General features: G+C 38.8%; 1 protein-coding gene across 1 annotated transcript in view; it reads right to left on the bottom strand.

The window, feature by feature from the left end:
- The window catches only part of RAPGEF5 (Rap guanine nucleotide exchange factor 5), a 163051-nt gene that overhangs the window by 16010 nt on the left and 121806 nt on the right, over positions 1-25235 (bottom strand). Inside the window, exons 12-22 of the mRNA XM_027738414.2 lie at positions 20751-20829; positions 19031-19175; positions 17355-17452; positions 16559-16589; positions 15224-15302; positions 12117-12266; positions 9361-9458; positions 7514-7636; positions 6213-6391; positions 2806-2896; positions 97-147 (exon numbers count right to left, since the gene is read on the bottom strand). Coding sequence (XP_027594215.1) covers positions 97-147; positions 2806-2896; positions 6213-6391; positions 7514-7636; positions 9361-9458; positions 12117-12266; positions 15224-15302; positions 16559-16589; positions 17355-17452; positions 19031-19175; positions 20751-20829 — 1124 coding nt within the window. The remainder of the gene's footprint in view (positions 1-96; positions 148-2805; positions 2897-6212; positions 6392-7513; positions 7637-9360; positions 9459-12116; positions 12267-15223; positions 15303-16558; positions 16590-17354; positions 17453-19030; positions 19176-20750; positions 20830-25235) is intronic.

The raw sequence follows: 25235 nt of genomic DNA, 5'->3' as shown, positions 1-25235 counted from the left end.
ATCTGACAAGACAAGTTCCAGCTCAAGACAATAAATTAGGAAGAAAGAAGGCAAGTAAAGCAAGCAATGCTCTTCTGCTGTCAGCGAGGTACTTACTGTCAAACTTTCAAGTTCAGTGAAAAGTTTCTTGAACTTCCCAGGAATTTTCTGAAGTGGGAAAAACAGATAAGGGGAAAAAAAAAAAAAGAGAAGTTGATTTAGGCAGAAAAATGCTGAGGCATTTTTTTTCCATGAGACCGCCATGGCTGAAGTGCCTGCTAAAAGTACCAACAGGCAGTTAACCTCTGCTCCTCAGCTCCCAGAGCCCTAATTACAGACCACGTTCAGTGCAATGCCAGTGAGGCACTGAGCCCCACAGCTTTGCCTCGGGGACCCTGCATCCTTCTTTTATGGAAACTGCTTGTTAGCTCCGGTTTTATTTTCTTCCCTACCTTCCACGCCTGCTGCAGTTATCTGAATATCCGTATCTACTTGGAAGCAGTAACACAGGCTGAGAATTCAGGAACTGTGATCACATCCAGGTTAAATAATTTGCTGTAATCAATCTTCCCCTAAAATATGGGTTCTAGAAATTAACAGCCATCACTCAGTGCTGTTTGATACACCACTCCAGTGCTGACCAGGGTTACTGCCACATGCTAGTGCCAAAGAGAGAGAACTTTCCTTAACAAACTGATTACCTCCGGTATCTCATCCTAATCCCACATGGAGGTGCATAAAGAACTTTCTAAGGGAGCCCAGACACAAAGTACCATCTTGCCCCACATGCCAACACACCTGCTCTACTCCACAAACATCCACTTCCTTTCTCTATAAGATGTTTTAACGGATTCACCTTATTACACGCTACAATGTTCTACAATTTGAATTTTGCTACTGGTATTTCGGACTTGAGCAATGGTGTGTGTACCTTAAAATCTGTTTATTTTTTTCCAACCATATTAGTTAGTCTAGTAAAAGATATCCCCTCTTAGTACAAATCCTGTCTGGTCTTTGTCCTTAGATCCTGACAGCCCCAGTAACACTACCAACAGAAAAGAGATTTAGAACAATTAGATTAAGTGGATGTGCTGTATGACTAAAATGCTAAAATAACTGCATATGGAATTGCAATTGCATTTTTTTATATCTTCAGTCAGGGAAAGTTAGACTTATTAAAACACTGGATACCGTAAAAAAGAAAAGTTGAAGAAAATGCTTGGGAGCATACTACTTGTTTAAGAATTCAAGTGTGGAGCCAATATAATTTAGTGTCTTAATGGCTGCTTAAATTTAGGTTGTTTCATTTACATGTGTAAGTAATTATAATTAATTTATAAACATTGCTCTACTTTCTAGAAGTCACATTACTAATGCAAATAACCTTCTGCTTTTGAAATTTCCAGTGCAATGAAGTTTTACGAATAATAAAAAAAAAAAGCGCATGACTTCATAAATATTTTACGCCCAGAAACATGACATATTTACAATGATACATATGCAGATGCACTCTTTGTTCCGACAAGCAACATATTCTGTTCTTCCTGAGAGAAGTCCACCGGTAGCGCACGAGCTCCAGAGGTCTCAGCACACAGCAAATTTTGCATTTCTCCGTGCTGGAGAGATCTATACTGTTGCCACTCGGTGCCTTTGATACAATATTTGGTCTCTTCCACTCTCCTACCAAAGCCCAGAGAAATGGGATGAAGGCAACCTGTAACAGCAGGCCAGGGCAAATGTTCCCTAGAGAGGTGTTTCAGAAATATCAGAGACAAGGAGTTTCTGTATCATCGTTCTCAGGTACGTATTTTTCTCTAAAACTTTTACTTTATCTCTTATTTAAAGTTAGCTCTTACTTGCCTATCTGAGTTCCTGTAAACAGCCACTGTCCTTGTTTCTCTGCGTGTTGAAGCCACAGACATACGAGTTATGTTTCCATAGGCATAGTTTCAGCTAAAGGGGAAGACTCTGCTCTGGACAGTGTTAGGTTTCTATTTGGTTTCATTCGTTGGTGCTCAAGAGTGTCTTTGAGGCAGAAGATCACAGCCCTTCTCTTCACTTTGTATTACAGATTGATATTTTTTCAATACTGCCCACTTGTAGTGTTGGGGGCATGAAGGAGGGATAAGGCTTCATCCCATTACACTCAATTACTTCTTTCCCAATTTTGGTTCATCAGCAGATACACAGTAAGCCTGCAGATACTATGACTCAGTATGGATACCGAGACTCAATATGGATACCACTTGGATGGAAATGAAAAAGCCACAATATAAATACAGATCCCAGTGGGATCCTCCTCTAAACACACCCATGCCCTGTCTAGTAATGGTAGTTTCTTTAGCAAATAATCTCTGTTCTCCAGTATGCCCCTTATTCATGGCCTATTTCCTAACTTTGTTGTTCAAGATGAGCAGCTGCAAAAGAGCTGATATAGGAGAATTAAAGAGGGTTTATTTCAATGTCAATGGATTTTTTAAATTAAATTATTCCCTAAGAAAGTATTGTTTGTTTGGAGCCACCTTTGCAAGACTTTCTGTTTTGACACATACTTAAAATGGTAAGATAATTTACATGACTTATTTTGTTTTAAAAGGATAATATCTCCATGCTCTATTCTTATTTAAAACTCTGGAAGGACACATTTAGGGGTTTTTTTAATATCTAAGGTTTCAGTTCACAGAGAATTTTTTCCACCAACACTCACTCTATGTTTGATTTCTTCATAAAAAACCAGTAATTAGAAAGAGAAGGTAATTCTCCAGTATGCAACCTTTGTGAGAAATGGTTTTGATGGTGTCTAAAAGATATAAAGATGTGTCTTACCTCCCAGGTCTGAGACAGCCGGCTGACAGATGCAGTGTTGAGACCCATAACAATAGCGAAGAATGAATTCAGATTTCTTTGGGCTTTACAGCTGAGGAATAAAAATATGATTTTTTTGTACTCAGAATCAGAGATAAATGGAATGCACAGGTATCCTAGGTTACTGAGTCTCATTTCAACCCTCAGCACTAACATACAATCATCTTCCACATAACGAAGTCATTAAATGTCCTCTCATAACCACCTGCAGTCTAGGTGATGGGGTCTCTAGGAAGTTTTTTAGAAAACATTCTAGTGTTTCATCAACCCTGTTGTTGGCAGGTTATTTTTTTCCCTTTGCTGTCAAAAGTAATTTTCCCTTTTCAATGTTCAAGTTACTCCCAGCTGTCCTTTACCATACAGAATAATTCCCTGACCTCTATTCTGTTGTATAATAAATATTTTCCTCCCCTTTTTAATCTTTTCCGTAAATTGTACATTACTGGTTCGTTCGATTTCTCTTTGTGGTCTTGGCCTGCAATCTGCTTTTCCATATTGTTATTATCCTTCATTGAATTCTTTGTAATTTATTTTAACTTATGTGTTTCCTTCTTCACTACTTTCTCATGTAGTGAGACAGTGGGAAGGGAAGGAGAAACATAATTACTGTTTTGGCTCGAAGTTCTTATACCTTTCTCTTATGCAAGCATAAAACAAACAGCAAATTATTTATTTGAAACACCATCACATTTTGTCCTTTTAATTTGTCATCTATTATCACCCAAGGACTTCTGTCAGAGTACTGTTCTTTACAATCATGCATTTATTTCTTCAGCTCAGTATTAGCATTCCGTAGCTGAATTACTTGGCATCTATCTAAATTAAATCTTATCCTACTGTTGTTTGCACATGCCACTAGACTCCTTAGACAATTCTTTTTTTTCTCCTATCCTCCAATGCATTTGCAATCCTTCATCATTTTTATTGTCTGAAAATCTGATTAATGTTCAATTTACATATCCCTCTAAACTAGTTGTGGCTAGTACTGGTTCCAGTACAGGTCCCTACGGAATTTCCTTGATACCTCTATTCTTTGACATTTTACTATATACAATTAGACCATGCTTATTTCTAGTCCATTTTCTAGTCCATTAGGAAATTTGAAATCCTGAAGCATTGAGTCCTTTTCAAACAAAAAGATTCCCCCTTCTCATGCAGATTTTTCAAGACCACTATAAATATACATGCGCATTTGCATGTGAGAGTGAGAATCCTCTTTTAGGATAATTTTAAGTACCAATGAATTCACTGTCTCCACTGGGATTTATCATCAGGGAAAAGTACATGCCAAGGCCTTAGCCTGGAAAATCACCAGCACTTGTTACAAGTTTTATAAAGCCTGCACTTATCACTGTATACTATCTTGAGATGGTGTATTTCTCACTTCACTTCAGCTGTCTTAAAGTTAATCCTAACTTTGTTGCTTAGAGTCCTTTTATCATTAAAGTCACACAGCTCCCAAAGACAATTCATTTCAAAACAAGGAAGGTGTCCAATGCAGCCTGCATAAACTGTCTGTTGGGTGGGCCCAGTTCTCACAGCAAGCTGTAGAGAGAAGGTATTTTCTTTTACAGTGAGCCACTGCTTGGGGAGCAAGAAGGCTGCTGTTGTCATCTGTTTATTATGACCCTACATTGACTTGTTTCTGTAACTCCTCAGGATATTAATTTCTAATAACATGCTAATTAATTTTCTTTAATGAATCATTTGTTTTCTCTTTTAGACTACTCATCAACAAAAGCATATGCATTTGTGTTTCAAAAACTTTGTCTTCCTTTTATGTATTGACACACTCGAGTAAAAGCCTTCCATTTTCTTCAGGCATTCCTGAACAGCGAAGCACACAGATGTTGAACATGAAATCTTAGTCCTGGTGCTCTCCTGACAGGAGGAAAATCATAGACAAAGCTTCCTGGCTGAATCTAGGAGCAGAGATTAGGGAGCAGCCAAAGCTGTTCACAGCTCCCTACCTCTCTGCCTTAAGTCATAAACAAAACAGCAGGGCTGCTTGGCTTGTGCCTCAGGATGAGAGTCCTGTGCTTAGCACACCATCCTTCCACCCTAATTGTTCCTCTTTCATCAACTCTTCCAGAACTGATGAGAAATGATGTGTTCTTTTAGAAAGCAGCTTTTCTGATTAAAAAAAAATCCCAAGAAAACTACACACTCATTTTATCATCTACATGCTACAATGATGGCTGCTTCTGCTATACACTGGGAGACCCTGTCTACCATTTACTGACAACTGTATTTAGTATCCATAACTTTGGCTTTTCACATAACCGGATGGAATCAATTCAAATAGAGCAACATTTTAGTCTGGTGACAAATATGTCCTTATTCATGTGGGACAGACATGAAATTTTTCCTGGGATGCAAATTAATGCTACTGTGGTGCAAGCAAGGCACACAGAACCAACTGGTTTTTGATGTAATTGGATCAAACTTGCCCATCGATATGGTAGAAAATGAACATATTACTGGATACTATACAACTTGCAAACTAAATCAGATCACATTTATGAGTTACACTAGATTAGATTAGAAGAATTAATTTCTTCAATGGCACTGCTTCGGCAGAGAACAGTCCTTTGTATGTAAGTGCCTTGCAAATTAAATCAAACCAGTCGATGAAGGGAACAAATTATACATTTTCCATGAACATGCATACTCAAATATTGTAGAAGTCCAGCAAGTGGAGAGAGAAGTGAGGATGGTTGCACATAGTTAAATTGCTCCATTTCCTTGGTTACTAAGACAGAGTGATTACAGAGAAAAGAACTCTCTGTGAATAGTATATATTTGTATTCTGTTGCAAGGTATAGTACTATTCAATACCAGTGGAAGAATAGACTGTCAAATCTAATCAATAAAGAAACCCACCCCTCCAATATATAAAAGTATTCCAGAGAAGATTAGAAGGGTTATGAAGGGAATGCCCCTTTGTAGCAGCCAGCTTACTGCAGTTAAGTTTAGAGGTAGGGCTTTCAAGTTGATAGCAGTTTTTTTTGGTTTCCAGGTAGTTTTTAGTAAATGACTGTTTTGCAGCTCAAATAGTTCTGTCAAATGGTCCTCAGGTTATCTCAGCTAAGAAAGGAGCTATCTCTGCACCACCAGGGATGTTGCAGTTGACACTGCAGATACAGCAGCTAAACTGCAGGGAAAGCTTTGAGCAGCATATACTCTACCAGGTCTAGTTTTGCCCAGTGATTGCTACTGTTATTTATGGACTGTTTTATCTAGGTATGCTTACTACACTAACAAAACACAGGATGACAAATTAGTTTTCTTTCATTGCTTTTGCACCTACCCCTCCCCAAATAAAGCATGTGGATTCAAGGATTTTTGTTGCAACTTTAGTAACTTACTGGGCAGCAATCTTGATGAACTTTTTGACTAGCTGCACACGTTTGCAGAGCTGGTTACAGAGGAGTATCTCGGTGGCAACCCAAAGCTGGACCTCGTTGCATCTTTGAAGCAGAAGACTGAGATTCTCAGTGTTTTCAGCATTGCCCTGTCTGCTGAATGTGAAGTATATCAGCTCTTGCTGGAAGATATTGACAGCATTATTAGGGATATAAAAACAATTTAAATGTAAATGAACTATAAATTATTTAGAAGCACGTTTTTGAAACAAGATCTGGTCACAAATGACTATTTTTTCATTATCCATGAGCCAATCACAAATGATTAAGGTTTGTCTTAGCAAAGTCTAGAGACTTATTACAGACGGCAGGTGGACTGGAAGTCCTGCAATATACGCTTTTCTTGTAAGATTTCCTGCAATTCCACTTCTGGCTACAGCCAGGTATAAGACATAAACAATCTTTTTCTGTATTTCACTACTTCTGTTACAGTATGAAAAAGTATCCATATCAGATCATTGTAGAATCTGAAAAATTTCCATTCAAATTTTTTTCCAAATTAGCCAATTTTTCATCAACAGAGGTGGGGGTCTTCATTTCTGTGCAAAAAACCCCCAGATTTGGCCTGCTCCAAATTTGAAGTGTCTAACCTGAATAAAAGAACCTGAAATAAAAGATCATGGAAAGCATCCGATGAGAAGCAAGGGAATTTTCCATTCATTTTGTCAGAAAACCCACACACTTTTCAGTGAATGATATTTTCAAGTGACATTTTTTACTATTAACTGTGTATTTTACTCAGCAGCTCACACCAAAACCTATCAAAGTCACTGAAACAATCCAATGGGCCCTGAAGTGGGCCATTAGCTCTTTAGTACAGCCTGCCCAGTATTTTTCATCTCACCGAAGCCTAACAAGAACAGTGACATGACCACCTAAAATGCTGAAACTGTCAATTCTTTTGTGGATAAAGTGGTATCTAAGACAACTATTTGTGGAGTCCTGTATGTACTGAAACACTATGAAGTGCATAAGACATTTTGCATATACAACATATTCAGACAGACCGTTTTTTGAAGAATAATCATGGTCTTTTACTCTCTTGAGGCAAATCCAATAAAATGCACCAGGTATACCAGTGAATATATGAAATGCCACAATACAGGAAAGTTAAAAACCTTTGACAATTTTCTTCACTATCAAGGATTGCAACACATGTCTTGGACCACCCACCACTACTGACAGCTGCCAAATCATGTTGTTATGAGAGTAATATACCTGGAAGTGGACGAGGTGCTTCTTACCTCATGAATTGCATTGAAGAGGCTCCAGTCAAAATTTGTCAATTCTAATGCAAGATCCCAGGTGTTGATTCCCAAAATCCTCACAGACCTTTGCTGCAATTCCTCATTTTCAGCAAATGGATTCTAAATAAACAGCCAAGAGCAAAAAAATCCTCAGGAAATGCCAAAAGTTCTGCAATGAAATTGCTATTGGACTAAGGTACCAAACAGAGCCGAATAAGTCATCTTCTCTAAGTACACTTTAAGGGTTTTTTTTCCCACTAATCAAAAACAGCTTGGGAAATGGGTCAATAGGATCAATGGTTTGCTATTGGAGAGGAAAGCCTTCTCCTTCTCCCTCTTTCTCTAAACCTTGAATATAAAAAACTGACCAAGCAGACAGCATAATGAAAGTAAAATCCCTGAAAACATCAGAAAATAAAATCTGAATTCAGACACCAGGAAATTTTGAATTATAAGATAAAAGAATCATTCTGCAAACACATCAGATTTAGAATAAATACACAGAACTTGCCCTCCAATCCACTTTTACAAATAACATAAATCCATACATTTTATGATTAATCTATGCCAAATATAATCAACAAAGAATAAAAACACTGTGTGTCCCGATTCATCAAAGTTACTTAGTGTATTACTGTGGAGAGCAGTGGTACTACTGGTGTTCAGGGTCATTTGACATTTCCATTATTAGCTTGGATTTTCAAAGTTTTGCATTTCTCTTGGGTTTTTTAACCTCATCGGGCTGAAACTTGGCACACGAACCATCTGCCAACATGAAAAATTGTTCTTATCGGTTAAGCCATTACTTTGGTGCTACATTTCTGACAGTTACAGCAAGTTTTGCAATTTTTATTACATAGCTAATGAAACTAGGTTGGCTGTCACCTGTCTGCACTGGAAACGTTCCCTTAATATTCACATTTTCAGAAGTGGCTTGAACGCTGGTGATAATGGGGATGACAGATTACAATGATAGCGGAATGTCAGCTCTTCGGGGCACATTGATCCAACAAAATGTAAATAGACATTTCTCATCCTGAGGATGAATGCACAGATCCTAGAGCTACTGACAACACATAACAGTCAGTTGTGATACAGTTCCTGCTCTTTCCTTGAAATGCCTGCATAATTAGCAGAAAGCTATTGAAAGAGTAATTCTCTCAGTGCCTGACTGTGCCTGCCTCACTAGGGTTTTGGGAAATCATAGCAGAGAGAGAGTTTGCAATCCCTGTTTCTGAAGACAGAGGGAAGGATGAAAGAGACCTGCTTCCTCCCAACCCATTCCCCTCCCCAGAGAGACAGACAGACAGAAGGAAGAGGACACACCACCAGCAATATATGCCAGCCACAGACTGACCATGTGGCTGCCACAACACTGGAGTCACACTGACACCAAATAATTTTGGTGGAACTCACACAGCATCCATTTCTACATGTAATTCCATGGACTTTGCCCACCACTTTGTATGATTGTGTACCAGCCACTTTAAGTGTTACAGAGGCACAAGGCGGGGTGGGGGGGAAAAGTCACAAGAGCCCTGAATAATCCTCATCCCATCCATTTCTGTACAAAGTCAGCTTTTCCAGGCTGATGTAGATTGAAAGATTTAAGCTGTACAGAAGCTTTGGTCTATTTGAAACTGATGAACAAATTCCATTACTGTTCAGTCAAATAACTTCTGTCAATGACAGATTTTTTTTTTAGGTGTAGAACAGCTCAGTAAGCTTTACTAAGGAAGCAAGAAATAAATTCTGCATTGAAAAAGCCCTCTGAGAGGAATATTAAGTTCATAATTTGGAGTCAGACAAATAAAAAATGGGAAGTATAGAATACTGATCCTTACCAAAGAATCAGTTAGATCTTTTCGGTAGACAAACATACGACTGGATGACTCCAAAGATTTTGAGATAGCCAAGTCATTTGGTTGTAGTTCTTGTTTTTCTGTAAAAACAGCAAACAAAACACAAAAGTTTCAGAACAGGAGTAAAAGCTATAAGTGAGAAAAAAGGTACAATTATATTTGTAAAACCACATCAATTTCTAAGAAGGTAATAGCATCAAATTCAGTCCCAGTGGGAGCCATCACCTCCACCCTGTTCAGTCACAATAAAGGCAAGATGTCTCTGATAGACTAGAGCACAAAAACTTCCTGCTTCTGCTTTCAACCTGCACTTCACATAGGATAGAACAGAAATAAACCCTTAAATCATCTACTCTAACCTCCTGTGCCTTATAGAACATTTCATTGCAACACAGTGTATCTACTGTAAATATAGTAATTTTTTCCGAGCAGAGCATCTCAGCCTCCAGAGACCGAGCTGTTGCATGTCACTGGCAGACAAAACCAGAGGTGGAGATGTCAGCAGTAGCCACAGCTCATCAACAGGAAAAGAACTTTAAAGGATACCAACACCATTAAATTCACCCCACGGAGCAGAGCTGAAGAGTCTTTTATAACTCAATATTTACAGAAATTCTTCTAGACCCAGAATAATTAATGTGGGAAACATGAGTAAAAGAGCAGGACACACCACACTGATAGCAAAGAGAAAGGACTTCTTTTTCTCCAGTTCAGAGTACTGATTTAGCTCTGGGCTATCTTGGATGCACTGGAGAAAGATATGGGGGAAAATAAAGCAAACCCCAAAACACTGCTTAAAAACTGCCCTAGGAAAACTGTCTCCTCCTGAGGGCTCCAAATAATCCTCTGGAGACCTGACACATGGTAGACCCATCAACACTAAAAACATGTTGACAGCTACCTTGGACTTTGCATTGCCCATAAGGGAGCAGTAGGACTAGGAGGAGTCTGAGTGCCAAACACAATTTCATATAGTTTGCCCTCTTATCCATGCTCACATTGATAAACAGACACATTGATGTTGAATTACCATTATATTTTTCAAGGTAATTTTGAATAAAGAGCTTGCTCATCCATTAGTGGAGTACAAAAAAAATGAGTTCTCCAATGCTCACACTGCTGCCCTCTAAGTGGACAGAAGACAAGAGTTCTGAGTCACACAAATAGCAAAAAAACAAAGCAAAAAGTGGACAGAAGACAAGAGTTCTGAGTCACACAAATAGCAAAAAAACAAAGCAAAAAAAAAAAAATGCCAGGTTGGTGTTTGTTACTCACAGCACAGGAGTCACAACACATAAGAAGAAAGACACTGAAACTGTTGCATTTCAAATTAATTTAGGCAAAGTGGTTAAATAACATTTTAGGGGTTACAGTGGTCATGTACAAATGACAGTCCAACTGTACCTTCATTTTAATTATTGTTTTCCAGGAACCAATGTGGTCTAAAGATAATAGTGTGTTTCATTATTTATGAATTGTTGGTTTTCTTTAGCTAAGCAAACAGTTAGCACCAGATCTATTGCTATCAGAGCAAAACTTGCCCTGCTCTTGAACAGGAGAGCAAGACCTGAAAAACAACAGCAGCACAGTGATTTTGCAGTGCTGTGAAATGCACTGGAGGCAAGTTTGGGTACACATGAGGGTAAAAAGAGTATGCCTGGAAATAATGTAGCCTGGCTGACCATGACACCTATGTGTAATGCTCCCGTATGGCTGCTCCATACCAAGGCTCTCAATACCCAGAGCAGGGCACCAGCTCCCTGCCACGCACATCAGTGCCCTCAAAAATATGATTACTTAATTGAGCTCAGCATGGGGGAGAAAAATGTGACCTTCCACTTCTGAGTTGAATAAATAAACAGGACAAGCCAGCATTTGAGTGTATTTCATTTAACTAGACTGACAAAGAAGTAGCAATGAGTGCTAGAAATCTAAAGGTGCATCCTTTGTCTCAGGGGATCAACACCAGCTAATGTTAGCTGAGAATATGGCCAGGATATTCTACTCTCTTAATTCTTTCTATAGATACAGCTTTGCATTTCTATGTACCTACTTAAAGTGCTTCTGAAAGACACCACAATAAGTAAAACAATATGACCAATGAGATTGAGACTTGCCAATCACCAAAGAAAATCTTGGGGGTTTCTCTGGTCCCTACTATCAGCCCATGATCAGTCTAGTCTTCCTTAAAAAAGACAATAAGTCCATCTGTTCAACTAACATTAAAACAATAGGTAAAAGATGTCAGTTGTAAGGAAGACTGCTTACAAAATATTGCTGAGATTGCTCTCAGCATCTCAACTATGCAAATCTATGTCTTCCTCCTTTCTGCTGGATAATATTTGTCACTCATGCTGTAAATGAGGAAGCAGACACGCATATAGTATTTGCTATTCCCTTTCATATTTTTAAAGTAAACCATGTTCATTGCCTTCAAAATTAATTTAAAGTCCAAAGTAGGAGATTCAGCTGTGGAGAAAAAATAAAACCTTGCAATACTGCTGGAGACAGAGTTCTTTACACTCCCTTTCCCAGTCAGGAGATGCGTATCCCACGGTACCCAAGAATGAGCTGTTGCCATGGAAACAACTCTCTGGGAAGGAGTTCCTCATTGTTCATCGTGGTCATCCAGCTGTGGGCCCATACAGAAACAGCTGCATCCTTGCATCAGAAAATGTCAGCTCTCCCTTACGTGATGCACTAAAAAGTAATTAATCCGATGAAGGGAAGCTATTTACCACCAGAGAACGCGACAGTCACCAGTGCCAACTCCTCCTCCGGGTACTGGATCTTTTCTGCCACAATCTTCAGTATCTCCTGAGCTGAAGTGCATACTTGAGCTTTCACACTGACATAGGAGTGCTCCGTTATATACACACGGCAGAAAACTGCACAAAGGAAGAAAGACATGCTCAGCAGACCTGACCATGGCAATGCCTCAGCTGTGTGGCTGCTGCAGCTGCAGGAAGGGCAGCTGCTGCACCCTGAGATGCAGGACATGAAACTAAGAATAAACGTCACCATTTTTCCCCTTCCCACCTCCTCTCCCTGGGAAATGAGAGAGTCAAACAGATGGAAACCTAGACTCCCACAGCAATATCTATTTAAGACCTCCTACTGTGAGGATTTGTCACAGACAACCTCCATCACTGCCTATCTTCCTTGTAAACCCATCTGTCACCATCTTTTCCCCCTTCCTTTTCAGTTCAGATAAAACACTGTCCTTTCAGTACATTTCATATCTGCTGCAGAAATTATCTTGGACCTCCACTTCCACCTGGAACAGGAGGCTTAGCAAGAACAGTGCTCCCCGGTATTCAACCACTCCTGATAGCTTATCTGTCTACACATCTAAACTACTTGCATTGCCAGAATATGGTAGCAGCAGCAGAGGCTGCCCAAACAGCAATGCATTTAATTCTGACAATTCTTTTCCTGAATCACTTGCAGCACACATAAAAGCAACTGGTTTGCAGAAAATCCCCGGGCTCATCTCTTCCACTGAGGTCCATGAGTTAGTTTGGCTCTGAGAGGGAGATTCCTAGCAGTAATACAGTGGTCAGCTCAGCTAGTTGTTTTTTTCTGCTACAAAAGGGAAGCACTCTTTCTCTGCTTGCCAGAATTTTAGGCTTACGTATTTTGCCAAATTTGCTGTAGCTAGTTCTTTGAAATACAGCTGCCATGCTTAAAGGGGAAGAAACAGACCTGCAGATTTGTATAAATATTTCAAAAATTACAACATCTGCTAATCAGAATCATCACAGCTCTTGGTTTCATACTCACTTCGGTGCTTAATTAAACTTTCCATTTCCTTCTACTCGTGCACTTCTTATTGTAAACAGTCTGCTACCATGCCAGTATAGGATAAAACTTTTCTTCGTCAGAAATGCTGTATTTTTTAAAATTAGTTTTATTGACAGATGTATGGAGCAATAGCTCTTTGTTTGTCCTACAAATCTTCATGGCTTCAGGGTACCTTCACTAAAGGAAGCCATGCCAGAAGCAGTTAAGAACTCTATCCTCAAAAATATCTTTTTTTTCTGTTGTAGTAAAACAAAAATGAAGATGAGAATGAAGGAGGAACTTAACATTGAGCCTTGGGGAAGAAAAGTCATTTGATTTTATAATTCACTGGCGACAGTGAATCGGATGCTCATCCTACAGCAGAATCTCTCTTCAGAGTGGATACAACTCATGAAGACAGAGACATCCAACTGCACTTTAAATTACTAGGTAGAAAAATAAATTTTAAAAAATCTGACAGGAATATTTGGACTCCTATGCAGAAAGAGACACAACTTGCTTACAGTTAATTTGTTTGAAATGTCCTTCTCTTTCATTTGCAAAGAGACAATGACAGAAATGTTAATTTATAAAAGGGCTATTGATCTATCCTTTCTTCAATATTGAACTAAATCAACCCACAGGTCAGGTCCTTGAGCACAACCACCATAATGATTGTCCCCTCACACCTTTCCAAAGTTTTATCTGTGGTGTCTATTGGGATGGACCATGCCATCTTTTTCAGGAGCCTATGTTGCTCCCCTGTGAGAAGGAGGGAATGCGAGTGGGAGGAAGTGGTCATGGACTGCAAGCCTCCCTGGTAATGATTTCATTAGGGGATAAAATGCCTCTGGTCAAGTGGCATGGTGTGGCTTGGACACATCCATCCTCCACAAGCACCACTGGTCGGGCAGCGCTCCACCACACAGGCTTGGTCGTCCAACCTCAGCATCTGTCTCTCCCTTCTCCAATTTCATGTTTGCTATTTCATTCCTTCACTCCCATCATAGTCCATGATCTCAAGGACTGTTCTCAAGGACTCAAGGACTCAGAGGACTGAGACAAAAGCAATTTAACCAGTCACAACTGGCTTTGTTGGGCCCTGCCTTTCTTGTCCCCAGTCACACAGCCTGTCCCCTCTCTGGAGCCAGTACACTCTCCTTCCCAATCACCCCAAAGCTATGTCCAACTTTTAAGAAGAATGACTGTGGGGGTTCTCATCCAGAAATAACATTTTTAGAAGCAGCCTTGATAACATAAACCTCAAAACCCCCTATATTTGAAACAGAAAAAGAGAATTATCTATCAGCAACACGCACTGTGCGGAAAGACTTGGCATTGAAGGAGCTCAGTTTTTATTCTGTTACAAATGAGCACTAAAAATATACTGACTTCAAGTGAACTTCCAGGGTTTTGTTCCCAGTAGGAAACAAAGATATACTGTCAAAGGGTGAGACTGCCAGGTAGGAGGTCCTTCTGCCTGTTCCCTGCTCGTGTACAGAGTGTTCTCCTCTCTGCCTTCTTCCTCATACAGGCATTAGAGGAGGGTGACAGCCTCACTGTGTTATAGTATTAGTAGTGATGGATGGAAATGGCTGACATTAAAGTGAAGTGGCACCTTGCACTCCAATCAGAGATGTTTTCAAGGAGAGAAGGAACTAAGGGACGTTCCCAGAGTTAGTAGATCCTGGCCCATTACATGTGACAGGCCTACACATGCACCTTTCACAACCAAGATATAGGTCAAGGGACCGAGAGCATGAAATGGAGCAGAAATAACACCTGGACGGGCTGCCAGCAAGCCTGGGAGGCACACAGCTCTGGAACAGGGGTGCTGGAGGAACCAGGCAGAGCAAAACCCCCTTGAGATACCATAGCACTGTTTACCACTGCAAAGCAGGAGGCAGAAAGTTAAACTTACACAGCCATAATATTTCTTCTTTTGTGTCTCTAAGGTCCAGCAGAAAAGCTGTCTGTCAGTTATAAAATATTTACATTGAGGCCCTTGAGAAACAATTTCATAGTTTTTGAGTTTGTCCTCCACTTTTTCATTTATACTCACTCTCTTCTATTTCATTCATGGTTCCTCTGTGCTGCAGCCAGTTCTCCTTTACACTGAACTGGTGGAAAAAGGTTTTATTCTGTGAGGGAGTAGGAAAGAAAGAAAGAAAAAAATCACAACAGCGACTTTTTGCATCCCTGCCCTTTACAAAGCAGTAATTCACAGAACACAGCATGCAACCCATATGTCTGGCCAAAAGGTTCCCATATAGGAAATCCACCCACCCTTTCTTGGACCAGTATACTGGGAATTGCCTTACTAAATAATGACCAAGGTGGAGATTTTGCAGGAAGCAGGACATGCTAAGGCTAAGCAGCCTGCACGATTCAAGATTTTCTGTACTCATGTTCAAAGCCTGTTTCTAATACACTTATTCTTATATATGTTTCTCATGTACCAATCAGCCTACTTAGCAATTTCACTACAATCTCATGTTCTGCCTTCCACATTTTTGCAGTAACATTTTAAGCTTATTACACACTTCAGCCTCAGTGCGGTAAAATTGACAAGCACAGCAATTCACCTCTGAGAAGTTTGTACACCAGCTTTGGCTGCATCTCCTTCCTTCAGTTAAATGGACAGATTCATGTTCCTCTCTTTTTCTCTGTCCCTGTCACAAATCTGCCCTTTGCTCTGCTTACTTGACATCCATGTCAATGGATGTGTGACAGTGCCTGTGCTCAGCCTGGTTTGCCCAGGTTGCTACATCTCTCCAGCTTGGTGGGGACACACTCCTGGACCTCTGGACCTGAGAATTTAGACATCTCAAAGCATCTTGTTAAGATGCTAACATTGTCACAGCCACTGCAGGTTAGCTCACACAGTTGATATCCAGGATTCTTCGCGAGCGAAGATTTGGGAAAGGTCATTAACCCTTTGAGCCTGTGCAGTGGGTTTTTTAGGTGAGACACAGTGTGCGCTGAACTAAGCCCACCCTTTAATCCTGAGGTTCATCTGCCGGGGCCGAGCGAGCTTGGACAGTGGCAGTGAGGTCCTCAGGACGCAGGTTTGTTTAGAGTGACCTTCTCTTAGATGGATGGCCTTACAGAGCTGACGAGCTCCATCTGCCCAGGGGAGTTTTTCCCTGGCCTGGAATCGAACCCGGGTCGCAGTGGTGAGAGTGCTGCAACCTAACCACTAGACCACCATGCACTGACAAGAAAAAAAGTTCCTTAAGCAGCATTGCAGGTCTAACCTCACTGATGTGTCCTGTCATGTTTTTGGCCACTAGTCACTTTCAGTTAAGAAGCCAAGAAAAGAGAGGGAAGTGGGCAAAGGGGAAGAAAGTGAGATGGTAGGTTATCTAGCAACCAGCAACAATCAGGTTGGCATTACCTTTCGATGAGGTGAATACTCATCTACAGTGCTGAAACAAAAAGGAAAATCCAAATTATTCTTTCCAGCCAAAGCTTAGGAAAAGGAAGTTTTAGCTATTACAAAGTTTACAACATCAGAAAGTTTTTAACACTAAATGGTCACTGCAGAAGGGCTGCAGAGCTCCTTCAGGAAAAACTAAAGGCATCTGGCTCAGCCAGAAAGCTTTTCTTTGACTTGCACAATTGATATAGTGAAAAGCAATGCTGTCAGCCCACGAGCTGTTGGAGTAGACAAACACAGCTCAGGCCCCAAGGTAAGCAGTCAGGGTCACCCTCAAGGACACAGATCCTTCTGCTTCCCCAATGGCCAAATCATGGAAACAAACTCCTTTGTTGTAAAAAAATGCCAAGGAAAGATCTTTTATAAATACCATAATTATTAGTAAAATAATAACCCTGAGATGACTATTACAAGATATTTGCTTCTCAGTACTGCCAACTGCAGAGAGAGAGAATGAGAATGAAGGTACCATCTGAAGTCACGGACTGCAGCTTCTGAGGGAATTTTTGCCAGCTTCTCCACAAAGTATTGCTCTTCTTGAAAGTAATCCCAAATAAAATTGATGGAAGTGAAGCCCAACAAACATCAGAGAAAACTGAATAATTTATCTTTAGTTTAAAAAAGAGATTATTCATAAAAATGAATGTGTTACTTGTATCGCTCATCACTTTACTAAATTACACCAAGACGGCGACAAAAATAAATTACACTCTAAATAAAAGGAGACTTGATCACAAATACAATCAATACTTACTGACGGCGATGCATCCCAAGTATCTTCTGAAATTCTTTCAGGTCCTTCTCAAGAATGGGATATTCATACACATCATCTAGCACATTTCTGTATATTGTCTACAAAATAAAACAGTATCTGCAAACGTCTGACGATTCAAACATAAATCTAAGGCATCACATCAGCAGTCTAAATCAATTCAGGCACTAGCCTACTAAAACAACTTTCATCATTATATTTATGCAAAACCCATAAGAAGAGAATGTTCCTGTTTAAATTTCCAGACTGGTCAATATTCAGCTTGTCTTTGGAGAAACACTCTTAGTACTGTCACCAAGTGAGAGTCCAAAATGTTTATCCTCTTTACAAATGGTAAAATTTAAAACACCACTTGTGGCTGTTACATAAAATCTGGGTTGGGTCAGAAGGACACATTCTGAAGCAAGACAACACACCACACCATCTTCACTTATCCAAAATGATAATAAACAGGTTCCTTGGATTAAGACTTTTAAAATGGTAAATGTTCTACGTCACCTTTCCTCACATTTGCATACATTTTAAACTGAGTTATGTCTTCCACAAACTCCAAGAACTCTCCTTAGTTATAAACTAATAGATAAATAAACCTTTCTTCTAATTTTGGGGGAAGGCATTGTCATGATTGAAATTGTAGGAAATATTTTCTCTACACTTTTTCAGAATTTGCACACAGATCCTTCTCTTTCTCTTCTAAGAAAATGACAAATATGTACGAGCTGAGTCATCAGGTTTGCTATCGCCCAATTAACACTCCTATATTCACAGATTTCTGCATGAATGATTTTAGCCTACAACCCTAGACGCTGGTTTTGCATGTATAACTGCAACCATTGTTAACATTACTGCTGATTAATATTGCACAGAAGCTTCAAGAAGAGAAATTGTGTGACAGTGCACAGTCACACCTCCATGGCCCTTAGGAAGATCCCCATCTGCATAGAAAGAGCCTCATCAGGAAAAGTGGAAGATCCTGCAAAGTCTCCTAAAATACTCTCATCTTTAACCAGCAGGGAAAAAAAATACATTTTTTAAAAAATCAACAACCAGATGGATGTTGGTCAGCAACAATGGGCTATTTGCAAATTTACAAGGGAATTACAAGAGCTTTTGGAATTCATACAGAAATATCAGAATATCTTTGCTAACAAGTAAGGACAAAATTTTATTTATTAAAAGACATAAATTTGTGCTGCTCTCCATGTGCACTCAGCAAAACACTGTGGAATACAATTTCACTGCTCAATCAAAGTAGCATTTCTTACAGAGACCTGAGAATTCTTAGTCTGTGATCCTCTGGATACTGACTGTAGATCCTGTTCTGACAGACATGATCAGTGTGTCCAAGGAACCTCCAAATCTTGGTAGTTTTATTTCTTATCTTCTTAACTTTTCCCATTTTCTAGAGATCATGGGATTTCTATAAGTTTCATATGTTAATGTTTTTGACATTGAATGTATTGATAATACAGGTTTTCTGTTCAAACTGACCATCTTTAAAGCATTTAAGGAAGCCACATGCAAATCATTTTATATTATAGATTTCATGGAAAAATGTAAGTATGAAAAAAGATGTTTTATAGATTTTTCTGCTGCGTTTTTTTAGACACAGTAAGTAATTAAACAGTGCTGAAGTGCATCAGAAAGTGTTTCGATACCTTTAAAAACTGTTTTAAATGCTCATCTTCATGTAACCAGTCTTTGTAGAGAGAAGTCCACTGAGATACCAAATGCAAGACTTTCCGCTTCCTACAGGACACATCAGAGTCATCTTCTTTCCCTTGGTGGTTCTTAGCACAATAGGTGCAGTAGGTTAAGGAATGAATAATAAGGTCTCACATAAACTTAAAAATTAACTGATGGCAAAGACTTTGCAATCATCTCATTTGCTAATGAAAGATTTTTTTTCAGTACATTGCTCCATTTTAAATGTTTTATCCTGTCTGGAGCTTCAGGAGTTTCATCAAGTTTTTGGAATGAAATTCTCAGTAATAGACGTGCCAATTAATCCTCTGTGCCAACAGGATTTTTCTTCATTACAAATTAGAGAGGTGATTCTATAAAAATAAAATCAATTCAAAAGGAATTATACAATGTTGAGTCATATCTTTTCTGCAGAACTGAGAATGAACCTTTGTCCTGCACATCGATAGCTACGTGAGTGTCTGTGGGAAGGAGGGCAATGCATCGTTAACAATAACAAAAAAACCAAGCAAAGGAAGTCAGTTTCTTTTTGTCTGCACAAATTACAGTATCTGCAAAAATAACACTATTAAAATAAAAAAAGAGTGAACAACTATTTCTACCACTGTTCTCTATTCACAAAGCAGAAATGCCAAATGACAGACAATAACCACTTGTACATTGTTCCTATCCCTTCTCTATTCTTTCATTTAAGAGGTAAAAAGATGATGCTTTCATCTCAAAAGGTAAAGAAGGGGGGAAAAAAAGCAAAGAAAGTTTATTTTATAGCCACAACTTTATTTAAGCAATGCTCCATAGCTTATGGAAATCATTGGAAATACATGAAAATAATTCTTCTATCTCAGAATGAGTTAAGACTTACATTCTGTATTGCATGATAAAAGGAGCAGAGATTGGAAAATACTTTTTCTCTTTGTAGGTATTCTAAGAATGAACATAATCTGGAGAGGTGTTAACCCCACTTTAATGTTACCTCATCACAGTTATAAAAGTTTATTTATCTTTAAACAAAAACAAAAATTGCATCGTTGCTATGAGTTAGGCATCTGCTTCAATACAGGTTTATTCAGAGGCAGTTTTACCTTTGTATATTTGATTTCAGTGCAGGAATTTTCTGTTTATTGATTCCTCAGCTATGCAAACTCTAAATATTTTAATAAGTGTATGTGTGTGTGTATACCTAGTTACAGGCATGTGCAAATTAGGGGAACTCATATCCACTGCCTTTTGTCCCATCTGGCACTGATATGGGAACAGATTCTTCTATTCCTCTTTAGGTACCTGAAAGACTGTCTCAGTTACATATAGATTCCCTTTTTTCAGTAAAACAATCCCGATTCTTTCACGTCTTCTTTGTAGATCTTTTTTCTAGAATACTGGTAATTCCCATTGCTCTCTTCTGAAGTTTCTCCAGTTTGTTCATGCATTTCTTGGGCTGTGATGTCAAAATCTCAAGTGCAGTCCACTTTCTAAGCATGCTATAGTAAATATTTGACAATTTTTCTCTTTTCTTACTAATTTTTTATGCAACCTCAAAATAATCATGCAGGACTGTATTTCAGTAATATGCAAAGAACAAAACCAGGCATGCAATTTTGATATAAGGTTCAACAATAGACAAAACTAGGAGAAAGTGTGTGACCCCAGTGACTACAACATTTAGTAAAAGGATATTGCCTCAGAAGTGCCTGGCACAAGTCATCGGTCGTCATGAAGACTGTGTATGTGAGCAGGAAGTCATCCAGCAGAGTTTCTGCAGAGAAAGACAAAAAAAGCCCAAGGTACAATACATTAGTGAGAGCAGGAAGAGAGTATCTATTCCTGCTACTATGCATGGCAGGAATTGGGAATAAGGTCCAAAGAATACAGAATATATGAAACTAAGTTTCAAAAAGTTAACAATATGTTGCCACTGCAGAGATCAGTCTCTTCATTTAACAAGCACATTCTCAGCTCCCAAAGCCCCAACAGGCACAGGTATGCACAAATAAGTCACAGTTCAGGGATCAGTAAGAAAGAGTCCTTATCGCAAACACCACCATCCCAGTTAGCTGAGCTGCACACAAAGCAACTTTTCCATACACTAACTTGTTCTGTAAATTCAGAAGAACAGCTTTTAGTAGTAGGAGAGAGAAAACTGTGATTGCCATGTACTGTGATTAACATCTATGCACAGTAGTTGAGAACCATGAAATAAATATATTCAAATCTTTAGCTGGTTAGTCTTGTGGGCATCACTGTAAGTGTTGAGAAGTTTTCTCTAAGGTTCATTTAATCACATTACAGAAGGGCTTTTTCTTCACCTGGTTTCTATTGTTGTTATAAAGGTACTTGCTAATAGACCATCCCTACACACTGCAGCTGTAAGCACCTCAGACTGCCAGGAGGAATGGCCAGTTTGGATGTCAGTGTATGTTTCTCATTTCTAATTCCCATGTCACACTATTTTTAGGATTTTTCCAAGCACTGACTGCACACAGCAGGAGGCTGAAAGCACTGGGTTTGGTCTAGGATGCCAGAGTGCAGGGGTAATCTCATGGTGATCTTCAACAGTCCAATGGCAGAGTGGAGATAAAACCGAGCCAGATTTTTCCTGGAGATGTGCTACAAAATGACAAGGGGCAACCATCAGAGATGGCAACAAAGAAAAATTTGTCTAGATCACGGGATTTCCTCTTTTCCTTCTGTGAGGAGGGTCAACAGGTTACCTGCACAATCTCCAACATCAGTATATTCAGGGCTTGCTTGTGCAAATCTCCAAGCATCCTGGTCTTACTGGACCTATTTCCAGCACGAGTTGGACCCAACGCTTTCACAGATCCCTTCCACTGAAATTATTATACAATTCTGAAACAAATTTGCTTCCAATTTTAGTAAACTACTCAGATATGATGCATGGTCTAGGAGTGAATCTGTATCTGGTTCACACGACAAAATCCTTTCTTTTCTGCAAACAGACAATTATATTGGTCTTTTTAACCACAAATTTTAAATGTTTCTGTTTGGTTTTTTGGTTTTATTTTTTCTTCCCCAAATGGTAAGATTTCCAAGTTTTGAGGGGTTCCTGTTCTGTGTATTTCTTTTAATTTCAGCAAACACACTGTGTTCCTTAACACGAGAGAACAGGTTTGCTTTTCCCTACAAGAATAGGAACATGGACAGAGGCTAAACAATAACAGAAGTGATTCTGGTTATGTTGCAGAGCAAAAACACTTTACCGGTATAACTAGTTGGTACCAGCTAGCACCAATTATACTCAGTTGTGATTTAACAGGTGGATTTACAACTACAAAGACTAAGGGCCAAACCACACCTCACACGAGATAGACGAGGCTGAGCCCTGATTTCTGTATCCTGATTTACTTACTATTTGTTTACAATGTGTTCCAGTCCAAGTTAGTGCTTGTGTAGGAGTGTGCAATCGAGGGCATCCCAGCAGCTTTTCATGCTAAGGCTGCAATTTCACAATACTTTACACCAATTTCCATTACAGCTGCCTTGGATCTCCTTGTCAGCAAATTACTGATCCTATAGCTGTGGTGCAGGATGGTAATAAGAATTCATGCATAAATCATTCAAAGAACAGATATCATGCGGACATCACATGGATGGATAGCTAATGACAGATCACCCTGTGAGCATGGGATTCAAAATACCTCCATTGTCTTTTTAAAAAATTAAAATAGATCTATCTAGATCAATGCATTTAACACAGCTGGTCTGAAAGAGTCCTGATCTAAAGACGCACAGCAAATCCCCCTTGTGCTCAGAAACAAAACAATTAAATTCTTTATATTTCATCAACATTGTTAAAAATGATGGAAAGTATTATCTCTGCATAAAAAGGGTATTTTGTCTCAGTAAATGAAAAGGCATGGTGAACAGCTTGTTCTCTATCTGAAAGGTCATCTATTCATTCTGTTGCACGTCTTTTGGATGATACAATGCAACTATTAAAGTTGGAGGTTTCACAAACATTTATTTGGAAACAGCTGAGCCTGGAGTCAACAACTACATTTTAGTTCTTTCTTGAACCATGTGACTGAGCAGTGATCCTCACAAAGTCAGAGACATTTACAACAGATTATTTCCCTAACTTGCTACTCTATGTAGGTGATATCTGAGTTTCAGCAATACATAGCCATGTGTTCAGAAAAGAAATTAAGTCCTAGTTGAACAAAACTGCAATGCTTATCAATGAACTTCTGCAAGTGTTCGAAATAGCATGACTTGATCATACTAACAGGTGTTAAAAAAACAATGTATAGGTTTATTTTTATTACACAATTATCTGTTTTTCAGATGTCTATCTTCAATTCTTCAATTCTTCCAGCATCCCAAAGTGTCAGGATGGAAAGAAAGGATGGTTTTGCTATGATTTGAGGTTTTTTGCTTTTTTGCTACAACTTCTTGCAAGAACTATGCTACAGACATTATTAATGCAATTCTCTCAAAAAATAGTGAAGGGAAGCCTAGCATTTTATGTTTGTTCAGATAACTTACAATTGTTTTTAAGCCCTCTGTTCATCTCTCTCTCATGCTCAATCATACATCCCTCCAGTCACAGTTTCTAACAAAAAAAGGTATATCACTCAGCTGACTGGAAATTGCACACATGTATACATAGTGGTTTCTCTTATCCTCTAAATGCAGCGGAAATGCTAAGAAGAAAAGTTCATAAATTATGTTTCCCATGACTTGTATATAGGATAAATTTCTTCAAATTGCTTCTGAACTTGTTTAGAAATTTAAACCCTAAAGGAATGTTCTGAACACAAAAAGTCTGGATTATACATGTGGTCCATTAGTAGCACCACTCATCCGTTAAATTACTTTAACAAGTAAGCAATGAAAGTGCTTTTGCTAGATTAAATATCTATTACCAGACGTCACCTAAAGACTTTACAATAATATTCGTATTTTTAAATGCCTGCACTAGCTTGTAGGTATTTCCCTAAAGTCCTACTGTTCACTGTAACTATCTTCTGTATTTTCTTCCTAAATACCCTGTAATTTAAAATCATGCCAGAATGGTTTTTCATGCCATAGCAGGAACACAAAACTTAAGGGTGTACTAATCTTTCAAAAATAATTTGTTCAAAACAAACAACTGCACACTTGTCAGATGCTTTTGGACACTAACACATGTCCACAAATTATAATTTCTGCTCTTAATCTACTGAGAGAAAGGGTAACCATGAGAGGATTTATTCACAGTATATTATTCATTCTGTTACTAATGGCCACTAAGAGCAGTAAATTTGAATGAGGAAGGGCTCTAAATGTACAAGTTGAGCTGACAATTACACACAGAAGGCTTTCTGTGCTTTTTCCTGTTTAGTCACAGTTGATTTAAGAGTTAAAAAAAGGCAATTCCAGTCAAATCATTAATAATTTACAGTCCACCATAACTCCACTCAGAATGGCAGTGAAACGCATACCCCTGCTTTTAAATTTTACACTGTGTTCCAGTTTCTGCCTAAATTTGTGACCATTTTCTCTATTATTCCCATATAAAAAGTTTTTCTGGGATTTGTAGCAAACAGGCAGAATAAAATGAACAGTAATTGCTGGAAAAGAAAAGCTCCTATTGGAAGGAAAGTCTTTGTGCAAAAGTCTGTGACGCCATGGTATTTTTTTTTAATTTCTCTTCTTTATGATTTTTTTATATAATCTTTTTCTTCTAGCCATCAATCTAACTTTTCCTTGTTCCTCACAATTTTCCTTTATTTGGCTAAGCAATTATTACAAAGTATGCAGTTAACTTGCAGCCATGGAATATTTCATTTCAAAAACAATTTCAAGCATTTTAAAGCTTTATTAAGACATGCAACAGACCAGCATGTGTCCAATGGGCTCCTGCTCTTGCAGTTCTTTGGGGGCAGCCTTAGGCAGTAATCTCACCACACCAATTGAGTTTGAGTTCCATAGGCATAAAAATAATAAAAAAGCAGGCACTGTGCTTGTTATTAAATAATTAATATACATCAGCTTCTGCTGAGACAGTTTCTCCCAGGCTGTGTGTCCCCTCCTTTCCCCAAGTGAAATAAAGCATCATGGACACCAGCTTTACCAGGAGCAGTTAGCACTGCTCATCCCACTTTTCTGTGATGTACAAGTTCTTCTGCAAGACACATTCAGGGTGGCTGAGGGATGAAA

The sequence above is a fragment of the Pipra filicauda genome, unplaced genomic scaffold, assembly GCF_003945595.2.
Source record: "Pipra filicauda isolate LSUMZ 115617 unplaced genomic scaffold, ASM394559v2 scaffold88_size2543281_pilon, whole genome shotgun sequence".
NCBI lineage: Eukaryota > Metazoa > Chordata > Aves > Passeriformes > Pipridae > Pipra > Pipra filicauda.
This window is presented reverse-complemented; position numbering and strand designations above follow the sequence as displayed.